Source organism: Zosterops lateralis, assembly GCF_965231275.1.
Source record: "Zosterops lateralis genome assembly, chromosome: 9".
NCBI lineage: Eukaryota > Metazoa > Chordata > Aves > Passeriformes > Zosteropidae > Zosterops > Zosterops lateralis.
The window spans coordinates 9937650-9948565 of NC_139769.1; the positions used below are offsets into that span (position 1 = coordinate 9937650).

Genomic DNA, 10916 nt, shown 5'->3' on the forward strand with positions numbered 1-10916 from the left:
CTGCGGCCCCAGGCCCCCCCGCCCCTGACACTGCCGCTGAGCAGGGGTGGCCTTGGGGACCCTGTTCCCGTGCCAGGCGTGGGCACGGCGGGCAGCCCCCCCCCCCCCCCCCCCCCCCCCCCCATCAACACGCCATCTAAGTTATTTATATCAAAGAGAGCAAAGGTTTATTTTTGTAGTTTGTACAGGCGGTAGTGGGGACTGAAGGTTTATTTTTAAAGAGTAAATATATATATTATATATAAATTACCTGCTGTGTCCGGCCCTTTCTCCTGGGGAACACAGCTGGAAGGGGGGTATATGTGCTTGAGACAGACCCAGCTGTGTGCACACACTCAATGGGGGGTGCAAGGGGGGCTGCACACTGTGTGTGTGGCACATGGAGGGCTGGCAGCCTGTCCTGCGTGTGTGTGGCCTGCTGGCAGGGCTTGGCGGGGGTTGGGGGCTGGAAGCCTCTCGGTGCAGCGGTGCGTGTGTCCCCTCCTACCTGCACCCCCTCCAAGCCCCAGGGTCCCCGTGCCCCTGCTGACGCGCTCTCCCGCTGCAGCACAGCCCCGCTGCCGGGGGAGGGCAGCACGGTCCCGGGGAAGGGGGAACTCATCTTGGATCCTATCCCGCAGGAATCTCTGCAGCCCCACCACCCTCGGGTCACTGCCTGGGCAGCCTACAGTGTCCTCGCACCCATCGCACAGCCCAGCTCTACCCTACCCCCAGCCCCTGCATCACCTTTGGGGCTGACACAGGCATCCTGCTCTGGCCCCGACGCTGTGACGTGGGACAAAGTGATGCCCTGCCTTATCAATGCTCTTGGCCACGGTAGCATCAGTGCCAACCCCCACCCTCTGCCCTGCTGCAGAGTCCCCGGCTGGGCTGGACAAAACTCGTTTCCCAAGCCCTACTTGGTGTGTGGCTCGAGGTGACGGTGATGGTCGCGGGGCCGCGTGCCCCGGCGGGGACGGCAGAGGCGGGAGGGCACCCCACTGCCCTTCCTCAGGGCGTGGGCACGCCAGGCTGCTGCAATGTTCTCCACCTGTGGGGATGGGGAGAGGGATGGGGGCATCAGCACTGCCATGCTGTGGTCCTCCTCAGCCCATCCTGCAGCATCCTCCAGCCCTGGGGGTCAGTCAGGAGACATTAAAACAGGCAGCAGCTCACCGGGATGAGGAGGTCCTGCTGGTTGTAGCTCTCCAGTGTCACCAGTTCGCTGGGTGCCAGCAAGGGCAGACGCAGCTCCCTCACGGGCAGGGCAGCCACCTCTGGCACTGGACGCTCCAGGACAGCCTGTCAGACATCAGGATGTGAGGGATGAAGCTGGCGATGTCCTGGGCACCAGGGGAGGCAGGGGCCTGGGGGGAGTGACACAGCTTCTCTGTGCATCACAGAGCCCTGTGCTCAGCGACAGGGTGCCTATATTCCCAGCCTGGGCTGGTGAGGACCCAGGCAGCCCTGGGTGGTCACTGCTGTGTGACACTCACCGAGCTGACATGTGCCCACTCCCGCACAGCCTGCACCAGGTCCAGCTCATCCACAGCCAGGCGATCACTGCGCAGCACCCGTGCCAGCACCACGTCAGAGAGCTCACGGAAGCCCTGAGTCCGCACCACTGCCTGCCAGCACACCACAACACCGGGGTGCTGGAACCAGGACCCCACACATCACCACCCCATCCATCAGACACATCCTGGTGCCATCCCTGCCTTGGCATTCCAGCATCCCCCAACCCAAACTCCAGTGCCACTCCAGTACCCCCCAGCCTGCCTCTGCCAGTCATCCAGCATCTTCTCTCCAAATACCATTTGATCCTCTCCCAGACTCCTGTCCTGAGGGGCCGTGCTCCCTTGCCTCATGCAGTGTTCTCCATGTGACATGCCCCCCATACCCTGGAGTACCCCATACCATGCTCCCCCATCACCTGCCACCGTACCGCGGTGCAGCCCTCGATGAAGGCCAGGCAGTGCTGCTGGAGGTCCACCTGCCCATAGGTTACTGCAGCCTGTGAGACAACACAGACACCTGCAAGGGGGTCCAGGGCAGGAGGGACTCCCTGCCAAAGCCCTACAGAAACATGAGCACTCTCAGGGACACAGGTGAAGCAGACATCCCTCTGGCCTGAGTACCATGGTGAGAATGTGGGGAGGAAGGGGCGCCAAGGTCCCCTCCTTTTCTGGCCTGCTCAACAGCAAATGTTTTGGTGGCTCTAATGCCCACAATGGTCACCCAGCCCCACCCTTAGCAGGATGTAATTTTCCACCTCTGCTCAGGCAGGTCACCAAGCCCACAGTGGGGGAGAGGCCCTGATGCTGTTCTCACAAGGTCACACTGGAGGCACATGAAACCACCAGTCCCCACTGCTGCTTGTGTGAGCACAGGAAAAGCTTAAAGCCTCCCACAAGCACCCCATACCCCTGGTGCGAGCCCCAGCCTGACCCATAGCTGCATCCCCCACTGCATCAGGAATCTGGGGTTGCTCTCATTTTCTTCCAGCCCTACTGAGCAATGCTTGTCCCAGGGCTGGCACTGCCCATCTGGTTACCAGGAGGGCACGACCCCATCCCCACAGCAGCCTCTGTGTGTGGGGTATTCAGGACCAGCACAGGCAGGGTGAACATCACCTCCAGCACAGCAGGGGACCAGTGCTGACGTAAGTGGGGAGGGCAGAAGAGCTATTTTCTTCAGGTTTGTTTTGTTCTGGGGTTTTGGGGTTTCTTGTTTTGTTTCCTCTGGGCCAGTTTTAGCTCTGTTTATGTTGCAGTGGTCTGGCATTACCTCAGGCTGGGGCTCTGTGTTCTGAGGAAAACACCTCACCCCAAGATTGTTTCAGCTTGTGGGACATGAAACAAATCCCCCTTCTCTGGGGAGCAGCTTTGGTCCCACCAAGTAGCATGACCAGGGCCATTAGGACCTTCCCAAGGCTATTTTTAGGTGCCTCAGCTCTCAGCAGGGGTTTTGGGGCTGACTCCCCAAAACCCTGTGCCTCCCAGTTTCATGCAGATGATGACAAAGCCCTGGCACTGTGGAGTTCTGGCCAGCCCTGCTCAGGGCAGTGTGAAGACCCTTCTCTGCCAGGCTCTGGTGGCCCCCTTGTCCCTTGCAGCCCTGGTACAATTCCAGTGGTCTGGGAGCTGGCAGGGCAGCTGCTGGGCCAGGAGTGAGTGGGAAATCCTGCCCCCTGTCCACCAGAGAACAGAAGGGTCAAGTCTGGTCCTGCCCCAAAATTGTGCAGGTTATTTTTAACCCTTTGTGACTCTACTGGTGTCACCCTTACCTGCAGGGCCTCGCAGACCTGCTCCACACTCAGTGTGTCCTTGATGAACTTGACACAGAGCTGGAAGGCAGACAGGGAGAGGGTGAGGAGAGGGGGGGACACAACCCTGCCATTCCCCCACACAACTGTCAGCATCCTCTGAGCCCCCAACACACAGAACGTGGGGCAGAGCCACCTCCAGCCCCCCAGGATTTCATAAGCAATGGCTTTTGGGATGAGGTCTTGCAGTGTGGATATGGGCAGCCAGCTTGGCCACTGATGGAGCCAGGGACCAAGACTGATGTGACCAAACCCAGACAATCTGATAGCCCGAGGTGGGTCCCCTAATCCTGTCTACAGATGCCACCCATGTTCTGCCATAGGGCACAATCCTGGCACCAGCTGCAGTGCACTGGGTGACCTCAGCTTTGCCCCAGCCCTGCCTACGACTGCTGGGGAACCAGCATCTCCAGCTGCATCCCATACATGGGTGATGCAGGTGGGATGCAGCCAGACCAGCATATTTATCAGTGAGTGGGACCTCTTTCCTGCCTATCTTAGCTGCCTAACAGAGTCCCTGGGAAACTCAAGGGGATGTGACATGCAGAAAGGAGCTGTCAGCTGGGGCAGAAGGGCTCTGAGTCATTGGCAGGAGGGATATGAGGTCACCCTGCAGCTGGGCACCCTGACATGGTTTCATCAGCTGTCCCTGGTCAGCTCCTTTCCCGCTCTATGCAGATCATTCTCCTCAGGATGCATTTGCTTGGTGGTGGGGTGTGACTTATAATAGGAGCACCAGCTCCCCCTTTTCTGCTACACCCCTTAAATCCCTTCCCTGCCCAGACAGCTGTTTGACAGCTCTGTGCCACATCTGGGCTTTGGTTGAGCTTGTTCCCACAGGTCCCATCACCCTGGCAGACAGAAGCCCATGATTTCTCAGCTCCTGAGGTACTTTCCCGGCATGAAGGGGAGGGAGGGGAAGTCTGGGTGTGAGATGTCAGGTCATGCGTTCAGCCAGGCTGTAATTCAGGAATCAGGCTGATGACGTGGCCTGGCTGCCTTCCCCAGCACCGAGCTGCTTCAGCTCCCTGGCCCCTCCTCATTCAGTTCCCACCCTTCTTTGCTCCCTGCTGCCTTCCCAAAACCCTCCCACCCGAAGCAGCATTGCCTTGGCAGCACCATAGCTGGAGTGCTGACTGCTCTCAGACTGCATCATCCTGTCAGATGACCAGACAGCACGTGTGGGCGAAGGCACAGGGGCTTTCCTTCTGACCTTTGCTGTACTGGAGATGTGAAACTCCATGCCTTTCCCCATGGTTTCTCGGGATTCCCCTGTGGAATTCCCAGCTGCTGCAATCAAGGGGGAACCCCCAAGGGGGATCCCACTGGAGAGACCTTCCAGGATTGAGAAGCAGGGCCAAGCCTGTGTGATGCACCACAGTGCTTTCCTCAGAGGCACCTCCAGCTATCAGCGAAGCAGGGACCACCCTGGGGTGCTGCCCAGCCTGGGAACACTCAGGGACCACTGTCCCCAGCCTAAATAGCACCATACCTTGCACAGGTCCTGCAAGCCATACTCCACCGATGAGGTCAGCACCTCCAGTGCCTGCAGACAAGAGAGACCTTGTGATCATCAGTGTACAGAGGCCATGGACAGGCACAGCAACCCAGGGTAAAGGGCAGGTATGCTCCTGTCTCTGTGGGAGCTCCTCAGTGGGGCATGGGAGACAAGGCTGCTGCATGGAGAAAAATTTAGGTCTCCTGCTGTGATGTCCCCATTCTCATCATCCAGGGTATGCACAGCCAGAGGTCCCAAGGCTGGAACAAGGTGCTCTGGACACCCCATTGTGCTGGGTTGAGACCCCACACATTCATTACACTGTTAGCCAGCCAGAGAGCATCACACAGACCACCTCCTCCAACTTTGGCACAACAAGAGTTGCAAAGCACCCCCTTCCTCTGCATCCCCTTCTTGTCCCTCTCATGTTCATGGTCCCCACCAGTCCCATCCCCACTCACTATGTGGCTGTTGAGGGTGACACTGTTGGTGTAGAGGAACTCAATGACGGCCAGGAAGACCTCAGGCTGCACGTTGCCCAGGATGAAGGGCCCCTGGGGTGGGATGCTGCTGGAGGAGTCCTGGCTGCCCACTGGTGCCTGGCTGAGCATCCCACGGAAGGCCTGACAGCGGCACGCCAGCACACAGCGGTGTGCAAACACCTTCTGCTGCTCCTGGCCCACCACAAACATCACATCGCTGTGGGGGAGAGAAGACCATGAGGGACAGAGTGCCTGGAAAGCAAGGGCACAGCCTTCCCTGGGCTGGGACAGGGCACACAGCAAGAGACCTGCTGACTGCCTGCCACAGCAGGGAAGAACCCTTTAATTTTAACCCAGGGATTTGTCCCTGTTGGACCTTGTTGGTGGCTCTTTATTGCCATTTGAATGTGGCAGGTGAGGTGAGCATGACAGGTCATCTGGAAAGCACTGAGAGCCCTGTGTGCTGGCACCAAGCAGGGCAGAGAAAGGCCAAGGACAGCTGAAGAAAGTGACTTTCTCTTTTGGCATAGCAGAGCCAAGGAAAGTGTTGCTGTCACTGGGATCTGCCTCCTTGACTCATGGGAACTGAGTCATGTCTCAGGGATGTGAAGCCTCTGGCATAGCTGCCAGCAGGGCTGGCACTGACCCAATAGGGCAGCTTGTTGCATGCACTGGAGCACGGGGACCATCCTGTTGCCCTGATCCCCTATAATCCTCCCTAAAATGTTTCCCCAGCTCCATGGGCCCAGAAAAGAGGAGCAAGATCAGGGGAAAGGAAGCAGACAAAGGACACAGAGTCTCCAGCCTGTGCACACCTGTGGCTATAGCCCATCTATCCCATTGACCCTTCCTCCATCCCAGCAGCCCAATGAGCAGAAGATACACCACCCAAACTCTGACTGCCATGAGGACATGCTATGGCCTGACCCTCAGAGTGTCCCACAGGGAAGTGTATGTGTCCAGCAGGAGTAAGGACACCTGGGTCATGCCAAGTGTCTATCAGGAGACACACAGCTGGGGCAGTATGGGTGGTGTGAGCAGAGCCCAACAGGTCCTCCACGACTGCTCCTGCAAGGGGGATCATGATAAACTGTTCTGTGATTGAGGTCCACAGGCCAAGAGGGGCAAGCAGAACGCAGGCTGTGAGATGCGGGATGCCAGCTGTGATTATATGGCATGCAAGGTCTGAGATGCAGGACACAGGCTGCAGGATGGGAGCAAAATGAAGGCTGCAGGATGTGGGATGCAGAACAGAGTGCAGGTGGTGAGGTACAGGCTATAGGAGAAAGGATGCAGGATGTGGGATGAAGTAGATGGATGCAGAGCACAGATTTCAGGTTGCAGATTGCAGGATGCTGGATAAGGGGTGTGGGTTGAAAGAGTTGAGCAGCAGGACGTAGGCTGAGAATGACCAGGCACTGTCAGTCACTCCTCCACTGCCTGGTGCTGTGGATGGGGAGTTTTCACTGGGATTTCTCTTATGGGTGGCCAAAAATTTTAGCAGGAATGGGGATTTCCTTAGATAGCTCTGGCGTTCCTTAGATAGGCTGGCCAGACCTCAGCAGGAAGTGAGTGAGGAGGACCACAGTCAGGCAGGACATGCCATGTGGGTGAGGGAAACCACAGCAGCATCTCCATCCCTGCTCCCTGCTCTGGCAAGAGGTGGCAGGAATGCCAAACCCCGTGAGGAGGGATGCCAGGCTGTAGCATGCCCTCAGGGGAGGCTGGAGTAAAACACCAGTAAAGCCGGGTGGGAGAGGAACCAAGCCTGGGAAGTGGGATGGGGAAACTGCCCCTGGGGAGCTCGATGTACCCCCATTCCTGGCAAGGGCAAGAGCCCCAGCACAGGTTCTATCCCGGGATACTGCCTCGCCCTGGGGGCAGAGGGGTCTGGGCACACCCAGGAACTTTCCCTCCCCCCTGAGGGATGACGGCTGTCCAGGGAGGCCCACACCTCGGCAGCCCCGGCCTCCTGCTGTCACTGGGGTGTGGGGGAACGCTGCACAAGCCGTGCCGGCCCCACCAGCTGCCCGGGGCTCCCCGAGCGGCCTGCGGGCCCCGATCGCCGCCCCAGGGAGGGTTCGGGGCTGCACAAAACAGCGCGGAGCAGCGCCGGGGGCTTCGGCGTGTCTGGGGGGAGGCGGCAGGCCCCGGGCCCTCACCTGAACTGCGGGTTGTTGACCAGGGTGCGCAGGGCAGCGGTGAAGGCGGCCAGGTCGCCCTGCAGCAGCCGCGCCGAGCAGGGCCCGGCCATGGGCTGAGGCGGCGGAAGGAGGTGGAGGAGGCCGGAGGATGGCGGCAGGGAAGCGGGAGGCAGGGAAGCGGGAGGCCGGCCAGCCCGGGGAGGCCGCGGGGGGGAAGCCAGCAGGCTGCGGCGGACGGCACGGCCCATCGCTAGGGAAACCTGGCAGGCAGCGCTGGGGCTGGAGGCCGGGCTGCCGGGGGGCGGAGGGAGGGAGCGATGGGACACTGAGGCGTGAAGCACGACCTTGCTGCCGAGCCGGCTCCCTCCGGCCCTCACCGGATGGGGAAGCAGGCCTGAGTCTTGCGGCGAGTGGAATTCTTGCTGTGTTTCGTGACTTGTCTCTGGCACCCCCGGCATGGGGACATGCGGCCCGAGCTGGTGGCTTTGCTGCAGAGCAAGAGATAGGGGTGAAGAGGGGCAGGCAGCTGGGATTGTGGAAAAGGCAGCACATGCTCGGAGATCACCCTCACCCCTGCCTGCACAGCCCCCATGGAAATGCGCTGGGCATGGCTGAGCCCCCAGCAGCAACACTGGAGCAGACTGGAGCCCAGCGGGGAGATTTGCCCCCTGAAATGGGGGAAGCCTTCTCTCCTGCAATGCTCCAGGCCAGAGCCCTACAGCTCTCATGTCTGCTAAGAGTACAGGTGATTGCAGGCAGAAAAAAGCATCACCAGCCTCATAGAAAGGCTTGGGTGGGAAGGGACTATTTAGTTCCAGCTCCCCTGCCATGGGCAGGGATGCCACCAGCTAGATCAGGTTGCTCCCCTAAGCCCAAACCCAGTGCTGTGCCAGGGGATCCATTCTCTAACCCTTGGCTGGCCTCAAGCAGCCCGAGGAGGGGATTGCCCATGGAGGGATCCACCCTTGCTTGTCAGTGGGTGGTTTGAGGGAGAGGCAGGAATGGGGCTCGGAGCTGAGGCAGCACCCCCAGGGAATAGGGTCCAGCTGGCAGTGAGCTTGGCAGCGCTAGTCAGAGGCAGGCTATAAATACCTCCGGCGGGAGATAGAAACACAAAAGCCGTCTCCCACTTTCCTCAAATAGCTCGGCAGCCGGGCCAGACAAAGGCACATTGATGGAGCAGCCGTGTCGTACCAGCTGGGCTGTGCTCCACTGGCAGAGAGAAACCCCGGCCAGGGTCGGGAGCCCCCAGGGACCTGCTCATCCCCTGGGCATTTCAGCAGCAGGGACCCTGGCACGTGCCAGGGCTGTGCTCCATCCAGTCCCTGGAAATGTTTGAGGCTGGGTTGGATAGGGCTCTGAGCAATCTGGTCCAGGGGTGGCGTCCCTGCCCATTACAGGTGATTTGGAACTAGATGATCTCTAAGGTCCTTTCCAACTCAACCCACTATATGATTATATGATTCAATAGGTGCCCACCCACCCACACTCTCCCTTGGTGCAGTGGGGCATAAGTACCCTAAGGATGCAAATATCTGAGCAAAATCAAGCTGTTGGAGGGCCCAGCCCCACTGCATCCCATAATCAGGTCACAAAGTAGTGATCACAGTGGCTACTCTCCAGCCCCTGCTCTTCTCTTGCACATCCAACACCAGCCTGCATTTTTCAGAGCTGGCAGGGAGCTGAGGTTGGAGGGCACATGCCTGGAGTAACCGCATCCCTGTGCTGGCACAGCTGAAAATGCAGAGAGGGCAGGAGTGAAGAGGAACAGGGCTCTCCAGAGACCAGGAAACAAGGAGTTACAGAAGCCAAGCCCCAGAACAGCCCTGGAGACCTACAGTATCATGTAGCAACACTTCACCTCCCAGGAGCACAACAGGTTTGTTCCAGGAACACAACAGGTTTGGCTTCGCTCACAGCAACTTGCAAGACAAGTGACATCCACCAGAGACAAGTCCCCTGGGTTTACTCTGGAAGGACAGGAGTGGGATTAAGGGTAAGTGTGGGATCAGATGCAGACAGGAACGCTGGGGAAAGAGCCACTCACCTGTGCCAGGGGAAAGGCTGGGGATGGGAGAACAGAGGGCTATGTGGACTGTACATTGCTGCACTGGATCAGCCCCAGCTAGCCAAGTCTGATGGGAATGGAAGTGCTGGAGAAGCAAAGACAGTTGCCATGGATCTCCCAGCCCCTGTGCATCTTGCCTCACAGAGGCTAACATGCCAGGTGGTATGGGATTGGCAGAGGGCAGGTAGAAATGAGGCAGAGTGGCAGGGGAATGAAGAGGCTACAGGACACCTGCCTCACCTAACACTCGGGTACATCTCCTTTGCAGACCACCCCTATGGCTGAGCAGCCCTTCCCAGGGACAGCCCTGCTAGCCCAGGTGCTGGCTGCAGACAACACTGAAACCCCTCCACTCCGCACTACACGCCGTGGGTCCCAGCCCCCCGCCCGAGGCACTGAGGATGGCAAACCACCCCCCCTGCTCTCCCGCCGTAACTCCATCCTCAGCCGCCGCAGCTCATTCGGGATGGTCCCGGGGAGCAGGCGCCCCTCCTGGATGCTCCACAGACGTGTCAGCTTCACTGGGCTCCCGATTTTCCAACCCATCCTCAAGACGCGCCTTGGAAACACTTACAGGATAGGGCCAGACAAAGGCTGCAAGTTTGATGCAGAGCGGGTGCGGCGGGTGCTGGAGGGGACCCTGGCCTGTGCCTTGGGGACCGCTGCCTACAGTCCCCAGGGCAGCGCCCCACTAGCCCAGAGCCTGACTGAGCTGCTGCAGAACCAGGCCAAGGAGGTGGTGCCACCCCGCTACAAGCTGGTCTGCCACGTGGTCCTGGGCCAGCAGGGCCAGCAGAGCCTGATGGTGGCCAGCCGGGGACTATGGGACCCTGAGACTGACAACTTTGCCTCCGCCACCTTCTCCAATGCCTCCCTCTTTGCTGTGGCCACAGTGTATGGGGTCTACTTCGAGTAGCAAATGCCTCTTCATTCACCCAGTCTTGTAGAGCTGTAAGGAGAGAACAGCTGAAATAAAGAGGTTTTGCCCAGCTGTGTGTCATACCTGGAGTCTTGGGCCAGGGTGTGTGCAGGGAGCAAGATATGGATGCTCATTTCAGCCTCAGCTCACACCCACGCTGTAGTTCCCACTACTAAGGTTTGCAAAAAGACCCAAGCTGCAACAAACACAACAAAAGGCTGGATTTCCCTGGAACATGCAACTGCCCAAGGCTATTGGAGCAGCCCAGGCTGCTTCCCACAGCACAAGCTGCTCCCAGGCAGATTGATTACACAGATCACCTTCAAAGCAAGCTCACAGAGCTCTTTCCTGGCTTCATGCCCAGCCCATATCCCATCACACAAGATTTTCAGTCCAAGGGCCCAGGCAATCCCTCCACCACGTGGGTCATGGCTCCTGCCTTCTGCAGAATCAGGAGAATCAGCTGGGGTGGCGCCAAGTGCAGAAAGGACTAGGAATGAG

The 10916-nt window shown here is 59.0% G+C and overlaps 2 protein-coding genes across 3 annotated transcripts; one reads left to right on the forward strand and one right to left on the reverse strand.

The window, feature by feature from the left end:
- Positions 1-165: 165 nt before the first annotated feature.
- On the reverse strand, positions 166-7570 carry BTBD19 (BTB domain containing 19). Of its 2 annotated transcripts, none has more exons than XM_083868049.1 (8): positions 7447-7570; positions 5264-5501; positions 4797-4850; positions 3266-3325; positions 1925-1993; positions 1476-1607; positions 1156-1281; positions 166-1030 (listed from the first exon to the last, which is right to left on the reverse strand). In XM_083868049.1, the coding sequence occupies exons 1-8, from the start codon at positions 7536-7538 to the stop codon at positions 896-898; spliced, it is 906 nt and encodes a 301-aa protein (XP_083724175.1). In that variant the 5' UTR covers positions 7539-7570; the 3' UTR covers positions 166-895. The 2 variants fall into 2 exon arrangements, with proteins under 2 accessions (XP_083724175.1, XP_083724174.1); XM_083868048.1 differs by having other exon boundaries at positions 1476-1634; positions 7447-7541.
- A 1749-nt stretch (positions 7571-9319) lies between these two features.
- DYNLT4 (dynein light chain Tctex-type 4) lies at positions 9320-10473 on the forward strand. The gene is made up of 2 exons (XM_083868060.1): positions 9320-9424; positions 9765-10473. The coding sequence occupies exon 2, from the start codon at positions 9774-9776 to the stop codon at positions 10410-10412; it is 639 nt and encodes a 212-aa protein (XP_083724186.1). The 5' UTR covers positions 9320-9424; positions 9765-9773; the 3' UTR covers positions 10413-10473.
- Positions 10474-10916: the final 443 nt, after the last annotated feature.